Here is a 12,861-nt window from a genome sequence, read left to right on the forward strand (position 1 = left end):
TTTCATCGCAGTTATAGATTTAATCGATAGTGTAACCGTCTTTGGATTTCATACGGCGTTTTTTGTGAACATTATTTAATTTCTGGAAAAACTCGGATAAAATTCTGGATTGGATTGGATAACACGGAGAAATTTAAAACCACAGGTTGCTCAGATAACGCGGAGACGCGAATGAATACAGTCTACTATATGTATTTAATTAATAATTACATTCAATAAAAAGTATTACCAAATATCAGCCTTGTTAAATTTTTGTGTAAAGTGTAATCCATATAGTCTGAATAATTTTTCATCTGAAACAGGACTGGTCTTATATTCTGAAAATTTGGGTGCGTCTTATATTCAAAGCAATACGGTATAAGAATTAAGCCCACACAGTAATCACATTTTTTTTAGAAAGTCAGGAGAGACTCTGTTATAACTCCAAACATTCTGCATATTTAATATAATAATAAATTGGAAATTGAACAATATTTATGAGCTATTCCAGATTTTAATTATTATGTTATTATGCAAAATAAATCGACGCTTCCATAACTTTATTACTATAAATTGAAATTGCCCCATTTAATTTCAAAGAGTTCAGTTGCGTGTGATGTAAGAATTTGTGGCGACTTGTTACTTTTAATTAACATTGCGACAAAATCATCAAATTAAGAGTTATTACCCTAGAAATAACTCGAGCGACTTTTTTAAATTCTTTATTAGTAGAGGTATTATAATTTGAGTTACAATACACAAGTAATTACATATTTACATGAGTTTTTGGTATCACCAGTCGTATCCTCCGTATCCTCCATACCCTCCATATCCTCCATATCCACCATAACCGTGATAACCACCATAGTAGGGGTAGTAACCCCCGTAATATCCTCCGTGTCCTAGCCCGTAACTAACTTTGCTGTACACTGGAGAGTAGTAACTGGAGTAATAAGGGTAATTATATCCGTATCCTGATCCGTATCCTCCTAATCCATATCCTCCATATCCGTAACCGATGGCTCCTCTTTTGGTGGTCTTCTTAACTTCCTCTTCGGCCAGGACTGCTACTGCGAGCACTAAAAAGAGAGCCTGAAACACACCACTAAGTTTTATGCAAATCACAAAGACTTCTCACCAAGTATTTCATGATGATTTGTTGGTAGGTACAGTGTGTATGTAAACTGTGAACATTTTGGACATATTTATACGCACTGACGTCCGAAGAAGGGGCAGTCAACATTGCAACCCCTTCCAAGGTAAGATTGCGACACTGCTAAGGTTAAAAGGAAGTTTTTATTTATTGTTTCGTAGGCACTTGCGTGTCGTTATTGAAATAATTACACATTTCGATGCCTGGTTTTGATTATGTCTCATCATCCCATTTTTCATAAGGGTGAAACGCTCTCCATCATCTTAATAAGTTAATCAATAACAATCGAGATTAATGGAGTGTGACGTCTTGACGCAATTTTTCCACGCGTCAAGGTTTCGGCTTTTTTGAGATATTGACACTGATAAAGGCGTTTTTTCTTCTACTGATAAAAAATTAACATTTAAAGGTTTGTATAACAATACGGCCATAATTGACTCGAACACGTCAGTGTCAAATCAGTTTTCTTCAGTTGTGAAACTCAGGGAAGGTTGTGTGGGTTATTAGCTCACGTATCCACCGGAACGTCAATATGAAAAAAATATTGATTTTTCTATTTCAGCGCCGCATTATCACAGGATTATCCGAAATAATATCAAATTGTGCAGTTACGAAATCTATTCAGAGGGTAGGTTTACCACAAGTCTGGATTTTGTGGTAAATCCAAGAAAAAAACGAAAGAAATTGTAAAATGTTACAAGGCGATTGTATTTGACATACATGTCTGAAACGAACAATACTGAAGATAAAAACTTTTCAGATATGCAGTACATAAGGTTAATTGATTTATGTGCATAGAATTACGAAACTCTGAAACTTCTTCCAATTATTTTTAAAATAAATTATGTTAATTCATGTGAAGAACTTTTGTTTTGAGGAACCCCCAAATAAAAATTAGTCAGTTATCGTAATTTGTAATTAATTTTATGGTATTACGGTTTAGCAACGAACGAATAATTAATTAAATATGAAAATCGTCTTTTAAGCAATCTGAGTTAATTTCAAAACATTTTGTAATGTAAATAATTAAAACCCGCCTCTTATACTTTTGCTGGAAGATTTACCGTAGTCTTGGAATGTTTTAAACTTTCCTTAAACACGGAAATGCATGACTATTTTAGCATTTTTCTTATTAAAGTGTAAAAGAGAAGCTAAAAAATTCAAATCTTATGAAGTTTATTTAAACAAAACTCTTATTATTGTTGGAAATTCTTGAACAAAAAACGCTTAAATTACTACAGATGTCCGGAGATCCGAAGAAATTTAGTTAGAATCATAAAAAATGTTGAGTCGTCCACTACTTTTTCCGACGCAGTTTTTCCCTGTTTTTCCAGAAAAAATGTCACTTCTAGGTAATGCGGGCTGTTACACATTGCATACCGATAGTGGTGTAATCAAATCCACAAGAATCCTATTACAAGTGCATGAATTATTTAATATGTTAAATAACTATTTTCCAAACTAAGCTAATTATTGTCAACTCTATAATTTCAGTTGCACCACGTTAGATTTCACTAGTTCACATCTGACCCTGCATTACAAAAATGTCCTTGATTTCCCCTACAAGCGTATTTTGTGGATAATTGGCTGAGTGTACAAAACAGTGTTTAAAAAATTCAAAACGGACTTCAGAGAATAAACATGTGAGGGAGCGGTGTGGTAATTATTGGAATCCAATATTTCAGCTTGAAATTGGGAGAAATTAATTGGGTTTAACCATTTGAATTCGTCTTGTCTTCTTCGAAAAACTTTTGTAATTTCAGGCAGTTCGTAATTGGATATCGTTTTAAGATCTGCCCATTTTCAAACTAATTCGTTCATAAAATGTCGTTCTTATCCATGATACTCTGATGAAAGAAGTAAAATCTCCACAGCAACAAAATTAAATTAATTAGCTCTTCGTAAATTTTTGTTTACACATTTGATAAGACCTTGCTTGCGTCGGTAATTGTAAAGTTAAAACGTGCAATTTTATGAGTAATATCGACGTTTTGTGACTGTCTAACCGCTGGTTAAACTTCCCATTTAATCTAATTGAAAAGATAAACTGGTAATTCAAGCAATTTCCAACATTATAATTAAAAGTGGCAGGTGAAATTTCTTTTCAGGGTAGTAAGTTCAATAAAAATGTGAGCGAAATTGGAATGATTTATCACAAATTTAAATGAAGAAATAAATATTAATGTTTACAAATTGACCACCACATGGTATCCATGCCCCGCTCCGTGTCCTCCAACATCCAGTCCGATTCCAAACCCCCCTATATGTTCCCTATAGGGACTGTAAACCCCCGGCTGCACAAAAAGCGTTCTTGCCACCAAAACTGTGTGAGCAGGTACGTAAAAATGGTGTAAATGTGCAGGAATATACGAATGGTGATGCACATGTCCAGGTATCCACTTATGAGTATGTGCCCCCACGATCGAGGTTTCTTTATGTGTTCCGTTGTGTGAAAGATGCGGTTTCTCTGCGAATGACACTAAACCCAGTTCGAGTGGTGAGCGCTTCGCTAGTTCTCCACTGGCGAAGAACAACAACAAAATCTGTAAACTACTGTTATTAGTATCGATAATTAATGTTAATGAGACACGAAATACGTGATGGGGATTATTCGTGTAATTAGTTTCATAATTTGATGTTGCATAACAATGGAAGGTCTCCAATATTACCTACTTTACGAAAATACAAAAGATTTGTTGTGGGTTCTGGATGCCTTAGTGCTTACTCGCATTGTTTTACTAGCAATGACATTATTTAAGGTACAATAATTTTGACCATTAGCACAAAAAGCCATTGTTTGGGCGGTAAGGTCGCCGAGAATTTTCCAACATTACGATTTTCTTCAATTACTCGAGTGTTTAAACTAATTTCAACTATTAGTAAGACATGTTAAATATCGCTATGTTAAGAAGTCAACTAGGTCACGGTTTGTACCTTAAATCCCTACTAAACTCTTCGATTATCCCACAGCCATTGTATTAATTATAATCCGACAATTAGTTGATAATTAATATTACGTAAATGAATCTAATCAGTACCTGCAAGATCACCGATCGCATATTGCCAAGAACTGTGCCACTTTCTTTGACCACTACTATTGACGTCGACTGAATTCTTGCAATTTGCTAATATGCTAATACGACTCGTATCGAAACCACATCATTAATTCATAGGTGTAACCATCCAGAATACTTTACATGGACCAAGTTACTCAAGTTACTTTCCAATGTAAATCGAGTGTTCAAATTTGAATAACGCGGGCGAACCGTACCAACCGATTTAAATCCCTAAAAAAAGTACTGTCAGTTTGACGTTACGTTTGTAGGTTATACGATTGTGATTGCTCTTGAAATTACAAAAAACACGTTTAGTAAAGGAAAATCTTATTGGTTTTTTACAGGAAAATGAATTTTCTTAAGGAGGCCGCCCGAAGAGTGGCACAATCACGACTCCTTATCAATGTCCCCCAGCAAAAACTCTTGTTGCCTTCTATTTGTGACATAACGAACAAGTTGTCTTGCGTAACGATCCAGGGTGAGTTTTTGACAATTTGTGATAAACAACGGCAATACTAGTTAAAAACATCGCGAAATCTTTGTTAAAATGAGTTTTGTCGTGTTTAAGATAGGCAACCAAATATACACACCGGCGGAGATGACCTTTTTTCCACAAATGGACCACGATTATTTCTTCTGCCCAATAAAACCCAAATTAGGTGTAACATTCTTCCGGTTCGACCAACATTTATGACAAACCGTTAAACTAAGTATGGAACGCTCTGTTTTTCCAAAACGTTGTTGAAACCACCTGCCACCTTACAAATATTTGGTTTTCTATTGATTTTAGCAGCTGAATGTGTAAATTTTGGAGGGAATTGACGGTTTGTTTTGCGGAAACTTCTTAAGATGTTTGTGCAAGTAATTAAGGGTTTCTTGGAAAGGACCCAGCTCGGAATTTGCGGAGTTTTTTAAATAGTTGAGCTGTGATTATGGAGTTGCGTAATCGCTTGCGAATTTCTTTTCTCCAGAAATAATAAATAATGACAAACATTTTTTTATGCGAAAATGTTCGAACTGATATCGAGCGGTCGTTTTTCTCTGTGACCACTCCAACTACACAAATGTTAAATTAAGCAATTACGTCCTCTGCCGTCGTCGCTCCTTCGATAATCCTGTTGCCATACTTCTGGGATAATAGCAAAAGAACTCTTAGAAAGTCGTCATTGTCATGTCTCATCTCAGTTTTAACAGTTTGTGAACGGTCGCATTGTGTCCGTCATCCGCCGAATAACGAGAAAACTTTCGAGCGACTTACATAACGTGTGTGGCCAAAATGACCACTGACCAGTAGCTATGACAAATCTTAATCCCCATTGGCATATTTCCCATTTCCTAGTGTAATACAGCGTGAATGTGAGCAATGCATTGTGGTTTCTGCTATTCATCTGTCAATGGACAATGTCCGAGATGCGTCACCTGCCAGTGGGTCCCAAAGGGTAAAGTGTGGGAGGATTAATACAAGGGCCGTATTATTGCTCCACATCCATGAGAATTACAAATCAATTTTTATCCCTGCCGGTTTACAGTTATGTTAGTAATTTCCACACAAGCCATTTTACGTATTCGCTATTAAAAAAAATGATTAATGGAGACATGAAGTAAAATTTGTGGGCAATTTTCCCAGTCCGTGCCTGCTTTGGTCAGCGTGCTGCGATCCTAATCTCTAGGATTGTACTTATTACATTTGACCATTTCACAGATATGTCAACTCCGTTCAGCTGCAAGAGATAAAGATTTCACATCTAATTTTTCTTTCAGAACGATGCGCATCTAGTCTAAACCGGATGCACAAAATGGGCCCCCATATCAAACCACGGAATCCCAAGCGTCCTTTAGATGGAAATCCGTTCATGAAAGGTGTGGTTCTAAAAACACTAATTAAGAAACCGAAGAAGCCCAATTCAGCAAACAGGAAATGCGTGTTAGTTAGATTATCAAATGGAAAGGAAATGGTAGCGTATATTCCTGGAATTGGACATAATTTACAAGAACACAATATCGTCCTGTGTCGCGTGGGAAGAGTACAGGATTGTCCCGGAGTTAAACTCAAGTGTGTGAGAGGGAAATATGATTTAGGACATGTAATTAAAAAATAAAAATTAAGTTTGTAGTAACAGTGCTTGTTTTATTAAAATCCGACGGAAACGTGAATGTAATCTCCCTGGAAATTAAATTTAATATGCGCGGTGAAATTAAAGGACGAGACTTGTAATGACAACGGCGTGCAGCAAATATTTGCCTAGCAGTTTCAATACGGGTAACAAGAGTCCTCAGTGGATATAAAATTCATTAAAATACAAACGAAATATTCCAATCTATCGAAAAAGTTGAAAATACCGTTCGTAGGTTGCTGGTGCTTTGTTCATAAAGCTCTGTTAATACGCTTTGAAGCTCTTCAAATAAATTTGATACTTCATACGTTAAATTTTAATTACAAAACGATGCGCCTACATGAAGATGAAAAGATTCTGTAAATTACTAACCATTATGTACCGTGGGCATTTCTGCGAATAATTCCAATGTGTGCTACAGGAATGTATTTAATCGCGGCACAAAGGGATGAAGAGTATTACGATTTAATTTGCACACTAATCTGGTATTAATGTGTTCCTAGCGTTGTGTGGATTAAGAAGCAAAAAATAGAAATTATCGGCAATATTCTATTCCTTTGGACTGCATTTACCTGCGGTCACAACCACTAGAAGTAATTAACATTGGGGAAAACCCCTTGAAATTTGAAATAAAAAAAAATAGTCTGGGAAACTTTTTCTGTTGAACATGAAATAATAACGCCAACAGTTGGTTGAGCACGCGTACATGTAACATAAGCAAATAAAATAAAAATGAAATTTCATCCCTAGACTCATCAAGACTTAAACGCACAAATATGGCCTCCGGCTCCTGCAATTAAAAAATAAAAATTCTGCGTATAATGGCGCCGCCGCGTCCCGTTATGTTTTATTAAAGCTCCGACTCAAAACGTGCATATTCAAGTCATTCAACCAAAAGTAACGGTTCTCTTGCAAATTTAGGCGGAAGACCTGAGCTACCCTTTGCGGTCGGTCCCAGCTACCGGACTTAGGTAAAATTTTATCGCCCCCTAATAAACGGTGAAATGTACCGTTCTGGAGATATTTTTGCAAAAAATCACCTAAACCCATTGGTTACGGCAGATGTTTTCGATGTAGGTCAAGCGCTTTCAGTATATTTGCGATAGAGATTAAAATATTGTGTCTGCGTACAGTTATCCTTCCCTGACACAGACATCCATCATAAATCCACAAAGGAAGCAAGTAAAGGCTAGTTTGAGTGTATTCACGTCAAAAACCCTTTAATAATGCGTCTATTTGTAAAGGCAAGGAACGATGACAAGTGACAAGTAGGTAGAAAAGTCCCACGCAACAAGACGTTGAGGTCATTTTCTTAATCGTGCGACGAACGGTTTTTAATTGTGCTATCGATCATAACCCCGTTTGATTGAGTCGGGAATCGCTATGACCACAAAATGGGAGTGTTGACATCGCATTTGCCCCAGATTATGGGAAGAACCCTTTACACGTGCCACCTGGCTCACTTCCCGGTTTTGTCCATTTACAGTTAGATCGACCTCCTGCAGTTCTGTTTGCCAATTTACGCGATTTTCTACATTTTTTTCAAGTTTTTTGCAAGGTCGGAGACGATTTATGACGACTATAAAGTCGCAAAAGAAAGCGACGACTTGTTACTGCTTTCTGCATAAAGTTGCAGAATGGCTGTAAAAAACGTTTTAAGAAGGAACCCGGAGATTTTCAAAGCGTTCTCTTGACGGGGATTATTTTTTAAGTGAAAGTGGCGAATTCTTCTCAAACGTATTCACATTTTTATTACTCTTATTGTTGCAATTTTCTTAATTGATCATTTCCCTACCACGTGATGCACACATGTTGAGATTTGCGGAAGCGGAAGGGTTGTACATATTCAATATCTTCCTATTTTCATAGTAGTTTGTGTGGGCGAGGGTTGCTAAAAGTGGGTGAGTCAGAGTGACGAAGGGTTGACATAGATTTGCCAATTTTGACCGAATTTCGTTTGGCTACCCCCTTCGGTTTTACGACACTAACGGTAATTTTTGCGAACTGTAATAAATCAATGGAGTCAAAGCGCTTCCAAGACTTTAGCCCCTTTACCTAAATTGTATGTAAATCTAAGAGAAAGTTTCATAGAACGTGAGAGATAACATTGTGAGTTAAGCCGTAAGCCGTTGCCTTCCAGAAGCTCCAACATTACGAGGATAAATAAATATTTCAAAGTTCAGCATTTGTCACCTAAATTATAGACGAGACAATATTTATTTTCTTACACGGCTTACCCCTTGGTACCGCAATTTCACATAACGGAACTGCAAAGTTTTGCAAACATAACGGACCATGCAAATGGGTCGAAGAACTTTCTAACTGTCTTTTTTACAACAGGGTAGTACCATTGTAAAAAGCGGTACTTTGGAGTAAAATTTATGGAATAACACCATTAAAAAACAATTTACAGCTTGAATATTTTTGGGTAAATTAACGCAAACTTTGAAAGTGTTTTCAAGGTGGATTACGTAATTGTCACTGTATTATCTAGATCTTAATCGCATTGAAGAGTGACGTTATGTTTAGACCTAATCGCAAATTTTACAAACTAATTATATTTTTCTGAGAAAGTTGACTCTTGCCCTAAATAGTCTAATTTGGGTGTAAGACAGACTCGGGAGATTCTTTGAAGTTGTAGTGGTTTATTTTAAGCAGCTTAAGTGGTTTTTGGTATCTCCGTAAGACGATTAAGTTGTTAACTGCGATGGATCTGCACAACAAATTTACTTTACTGTGCTTTTTATTAATTTCGGTACTTCGAAGATTGCATTTTTACTGGGGAGAAATTGTTGGGTTATGAAAGAAACGATTGTAATTTTTTTTAAATAAGCAATGGACTGACTCTTCATCAAGAATTTTTCTGATCTGATTGGTAAAATTTAATATCTATAATCTCATTCATTCTGTTCTGTCCAAGCGGCGAGAGATTTATTTAATAGCGCGTCAGATCACATTTTCTTAAGCTGTAGGCATAACAATGAAAAATTGATATAATTATTATTTACGAGGTCATAAGTTATATTCCAAAATGATTAAGCACAGGTTCTTTTTCCAAACTATTTTTTCTATTATTTTTCAGTATTGTAAATTCAGTGTTTAAATAACACACTTTTCAAAACAAACTGCCGTTTTTTAATTTAGTTGAAAGCGTTCTCGCAATTTATTTTGAAAATCCAAATGTGTGTAAACACAGATAATCCATCATGAAAAAAGAAAAGAATTCGCCTATTTTTAATGTTCATTTGCTAATTGAAAGGGATTTAATTCGGCTAGGACGCGCACCAAAACATAATTTCTTTTATTTTTATTATTTCATCGCCAAGGGCTGCTAAACAAGTTGCAAAATTAAGGGTAACAAACAACCCACATTTGCACTAAACCCCACCACCCTGTCGCAACCTTGACCATGCAATTCTCAAGGGTGGGGACCAAGTCAAACTCAAAACTGTCACCATTGGTCACTCACTGTCCGCCCAAGAATTCATAAATTCTGCACTTATCAGTCTTTACTGATTTGTAAACAAGTCGCGCTCGAGAATAGTTCTAAAGTTTCCAAGTTTTTCTATTTCGATCAATTCATCAGTAAGTGTTTTTATTCTCCCATCATAAAAAGTGCTAACTTTTTTTTCTAGAAATGGTAGATTACACTACATCCGCTCCCGTGGTTTTGGATTTGTGCACTCGCAAACGCGCTCACTCCCCCGATCATGCCGCCTCCAGAAACTCTAACTCCGGTCACACCACCCCCAACTCATTTTACGACTCCGAAATTGGGCAGTATAGTCCCGTCTCCAACAGTGATTCAGAACTCATCGAAGTCACCAGCAATTCCGATCCGAAAACGTTCAATTTAAAATCGAAATCGTGTCGACCATTTAAAGCGTACATCAAGGACCCACTCGGATTAACGCAAGGATTCGTGAGTCCGGACGTGCTCCTGCAGCGGGACTCCTCTGAAGCCTTTAACGAGTTTCGGAGTAAAATCATGTCGCAGGTCCACACGACTGCCAACGGAACCAACAAAAATATGAGAAGAACATCAAGTAACGCTCAGAACAAAAATAACGATCCTTCGTATTGGGAAAAGAGGAGAAAAAATAACGAAGCGGCGAAGAGATCGAGGGATGCTAGAAGAGCGAAAGAGGATGAAATCGCCATCAGATGCGCGTTTCTGGAGCAGGAAAATTTTCATCTCAAGTTTATGACGGAGTCATTGAAGAAGGAGTTGGAGAGATTGCAGGAGATGATTTATTTGAGGAAATGCCAGTCTGCGTAGAAATTAGTTTGGAGACTCAACTACATTATGTGATTTTATTCTTGTCAGAGGCTTCTTATTACTGTTGCCATTGTAAATAACAGATAAGACTGAGTTTACGTAACCTTTTAAAGTGTTTGCAAGTTTGTATTTATGTTTGAATGCGTGGATTGTAATGTAAATATTTTTTAGTTGTAGTTTGATATTGTAAGCAAATAAAAATTGTGACCCCACACTGTTTTAATTGTGACGATTTTATGAACAAAATTAAAACTATTAAAAATGAAATAATTTATCTTTTTTTGTGATAAATCTCCCGGTAAACGAACTGATTTAATTTTTAGTCAGCGAAGTCGCCAACTGATCGATGAACTGGAAAACAACTATTTTTGTCACGACAAAAGCGACGCTTTTGTGAAAATAAGACAGCGTAATAAGACTTCGCAAGAAAAGGCAAGAAAGTTCGAAGTAACAATGGGAAAAACGTAGTTCATTAAAATATTAAACTGAACGGGTGGGGAATTAAATTAGAAGAAAATCTTAATGAGGGAAATTAGTATGCATACTGGTTGTTCTTTTTTATTAGGGAACTGTTGATAATAATTTAATTTAATAAAGACCAACTTGTTTTTAAACTGTTTTTACTTTGCGTTTATTTAACAAACGGAGAATTTGTTTCTTGCTCATTTTTACTAGGAAAACAAAAACAGTCAGAACAACAAACAAAAATGCAACAACATCTACTAAATAGTACTCAAACCAAGACAAGTCAGCTGCTGGGCATCTTAAATGCCTCGCTCCGTTGTGTCTTAAGACGTACTCAATCCACCAAATTGATTTCTCTAAACTTGTCATCGGTTTATCAGAAAACACAGTTTTGAGCTCCTTCACTTTTTCTCTATACCTAAAAAAACTAAAATAAAAACAATCCAACATTGCACCGGTTTTTACTTCGGATTTTCGGCAACTTCAACAATAGTTTCTTTGAGCTCCTCCTTTGTCATAGTCACATGATTGAGACTTTTTCCAATACCAAACTTGACCATCTTCATTACATTAAGCGGTTGGTCTCCTAAAAAAGGAATTCCAATTATTGGAACGCCATTACTAATAGTCTCTTCTGAAGACTGCAGACCGCCTTGGGTTACAAACGCTTTAATATTGGGATGTCTAAGAATATCCTGCTGTGGAAACCAATTGCGAGCTAAAACATTTTCCAGTTTGTCTGGAAGAGTGTCTTCTTCCAATTTCCACAGAAAATTGTAAGGTAACTCTGACAAAGCTTCAACGATTATTTTCATAGTAGTTGAAGACAGTTTTGAGCTTCTAACGTTTGTACCAAAGCTCACATAAATAAAACCATTGGGACTGGAATCTAAATACAACTGGAGCTCCTTTGGTAATGGTTTCTTTGGTCTAAAGTGCATCTGTCCCATTTCGATCACATTGGGAACAAGGGGACGTACGGTGTATAATATCGGATTTGTGTTGATCAAAGTGAGACTGACGTTTCGTTCGAGAGTACCAAGATATGGGCAATCGTCTCCCCAATACGATTTGGCAATCTTATCATTTTTGGGCAAAACGTACCAATAGTAAACCAAGCGGTACAGAACATTGTACGCCACACTACAGATTTTTTCGTATAAACCCATCTCGCCCATAACATTGGCAAACATATCGATACCTATAATAGGATGTGTTGGATTGCCCACAGCGTCGTGCGCATGAAACAACAACCCAAAAGACGTCACTCCTATTATAGGAACTTTAAATTTGCACCCTAAACTGAACACCAGAGGATGTAAAGTTTCCACTATTACCAAATCAAATTCAGACGAATTTCTTGGCATTTTCGTCAGAACTTTAAAGTGTTCTTCAGCAATTTCCTGTAATTTATTGAAAACCCACAATACTCCACCGATGGCATAATTTTCTTTCGCCATTTTTTCTGCGATGTCTTCTTCTCTCCACAGCTTGTACGTGGAGCTCATATCAATTTCTGTTAAGTTTGTCAAACTTGAGTTTTTGAGGGGATCAGGAGTGAAAACAAGGACTTGGTGGCCACGTAAAGACAGTTCTCTCCAAATTGGTTGAAAAACTATTTGGTGGCTGAGGGAGGCTGTCGGGAACATGCACAGAATTCGCGCACATTGCACACGATTAATTAAGAAAAGTACCAGTACTATCAACATTTCTGGAATAATTGCAATTGCATTATTCCTGACTCTAGTTTTAAATAAAATGTTATCTTCTAGTGACATGTTATTAATTATAGTGTTGAATTATCGGGTTCAAAAA

The 12,861-nt window shown here is 36.6% G+C and overlaps 5 protein-coding genes across 5 annotated transcripts; 2 read left to right on the top strand and 3 right to left on the bottom strand.

Annotated features, from left to right (window-relative positions):
* Nucleotides 1–733: 733 nt before the first annotated feature.
* On the bottom strand, nucleotides 734–1,238 carry LOC148169560 (uncharacterized). Its single transcript, XM_088043922.1, has 2 exons — nucleotides 1,118–1,238; nucleotides 734–1,071 (listed from the first exon to the last, which is right to left on the bottom strand). Exons 1-2 carry the CDS (start codon nucleotides 1,220–1,222, stop codon nucleotides 772–774), a joined length of 405 nt encoding a protein of 134 aa, XP_087900048.1. The 5' UTR covers nucleotides 1,223–1,238; the 3' UTR covers nucleotides 734–771.
* Nucleotides 1,239–3,267: 2,029 nt separating this feature from the next.
* Nucleotides 3,268–4,302, bottom strand: LOC148169561 (uncharacterized). The gene is made up of 2 exons (XM_088043899.1): nucleotides 4,171–4,302; nucleotides 3,268–3,675 (listed from the first exon to the last, which is right to left on the bottom strand). Exons 1-2 carry the CDS (start codon nucleotides 4,189–4,191, stop codon nucleotides 3,319–3,321), a joined length of 378 nt encoding a protein of 125 aa, XP_087900025.1. The 5' UTR covers nucleotides 4,192–4,302; the 3' UTR covers nucleotides 3,268–3,318.
* Nucleotides 4,303–4,419: 117 nt separating this feature from the next.
* On the top strand, nucleotides 4,420–6,307 carry tko (30S ribosomal protein S12 technical knockout). The gene is made up of 2 exons (XM_088043076.1): nucleotides 4,420–4,666; nucleotides 5,950–6,307. Exons 1-2 carry the CDS (start codon nucleotides 4,537–4,539, stop codon nucleotides 6,285–6,287), a joined length of 468 nt encoding a protein of 155 aa, XP_087899202.1. The 5' UTR covers nucleotides 4,420–4,536; the 3' UTR covers nucleotides 6,288–6,307.
* Nucleotides 6,308–9,508: 3,201 nt separating this feature from the next.
* Nucleotides 9,509–11,157, top strand: LOC148169563 (uncharacterized). The gene is made up of 8 exons (XM_088044205.1): nucleotides 9,509–9,632; nucleotides 9,726–9,887; nucleotides 9,938–10,577; nucleotides 10,630–10,653; nucleotides 10,695–10,703; nucleotides 10,753–10,767; nucleotides 10,905–11,028; nucleotides 11,092–11,157. Exons 1-8 carry the CDS (start codon nucleotides 9,509–9,511, stop codon nucleotides 11,155–11,157), a joined length of 1,164 nt encoding a protein of 387 aa, XP_087900331.1.
* A 27-nt stretch (nucleotides 11,158–11,184) lies between these two features.
* LOC148169564 (UDP-glucosyltransferase 2-like) lies at nucleotides 11,185–12,756 on the bottom strand. The gene is made up of 2 exons (XM_088043477.1): nucleotides 11,512–12,756; nucleotides 11,185–11,464 (listed from the first exon to the last, which is right to left on the bottom strand). Exons 1-2 carry the CDS (start codon nucleotides 12,753–12,755, stop codon nucleotides 11,191–11,193), a joined length of 1,518 nt encoding a protein of 505 aa, XP_087899603.1. The 5' UTR covers nucleotide 12,756; the 3' UTR covers nucleotides 11,185–11,190.
* Between the last annotated feature and the right edge of the window lie 105 nt (nucleotides 12,757–12,861).

Source organism: Gnatocerus cornutus, chromosome 8, assembly GCF_029298725.1.
Source record: "Gnatocerus cornutus isolate USDA-ARS CGAHR chromosome 8, icGnaCorn1.1, whole genome shotgun sequence".
Lineage (NCBI taxonomy): Eukaryota > Metazoa > Arthropoda > Insecta > Coleoptera > Tenebrionidae > Gnatocerus > Gnatocerus cornutus.

What these genes read in the sequence shown, in the direction of transcription:
- LOC148169564 (XM_088043477.1), bottom strand. Translation starts at nt 12,755, where the DNA reads ATGTTGATAGTACTGGTACTTTTCTTAATTAATCGTGTGCAATGTGCG. An exon ending in GAAGTTGCCGAAAATCCGAA is followed by an intron (nt 11,465 to 11,511) that starts GTAAAAACCGGT and finishes TAGTTTTTTTAG; the next exon opens with GTATAGAGAAAAAGTGAAGG.
- LOC148169563 (XM_088044205.1), top strand. Translation starts at nt 9,509, where the DNA reads ATGAAAAAAGAAAAGAATTCGCCTATTTTTAATGTTCATTTGCTAATT. An exon ending in TTATTTCATCGCCAAGGGCT is followed by an intron (nt 9,633 to 9,725) that starts GCTAAACAAGTT and finishes GCAATTCTCAAG; the next exon opens with GGTGGGGACCAAGTCAAACT. An exon ending in AAAAGGCAAGAAAGTTCGAA is followed by an intron (nt 11,029 to 11,091) that starts GTAACAATGGGA and finishes GAATTAAATTAG; the next exon opens with AAGAAAATCTTAATGAGGGA.
- LOC148169560 (XM_088043922.1), bottom strand. Translation starts at nt 1,222, where the DNA reads ATGTTGACTGCCCCTTCTTCGGACGTCAGTGCGTATAAATATGTCCAA. An exon ending in AAATCATCATGAAATACTTG is followed by an intron (nt 1,072 to 1,117) that starts GTGAGAAGTCTT and finishes GGTGTGTTTCAG; the next exon opens with GCTCTCTTTTTAGTGCTCGC.
- tko (XM_088043076.1), top strand. Translation starts at nt 4,537, where the DNA reads ATGAATTTTCTTAAGGAGGCCGCCCGAAGAGTGGCACAATCACGACTC. An exon ending in GTCTTGCGTAACGATCCAGG is followed by an intron (nt 4,667 to 5,949) that starts GTGAGTTTTTGA and finishes TTTTTCTTTCAG; the next exon opens with AACGATGCGCATCTAGTCTA.
- LOC148169561 (XM_088043899.1), bottom strand. Translation starts at nt 4,191, where the DNA reads ATGCGATCGGTGATCTTGCAG. An exon ending in TGCGATCGGTGATCTTGCAG is followed by an intron (nt 3,676 to 4,170) that starts GTACTGATTAGA and finishes AGTAGTTTACAG; the next exon opens with ATTTTGTTGTTGTTCTTCGC.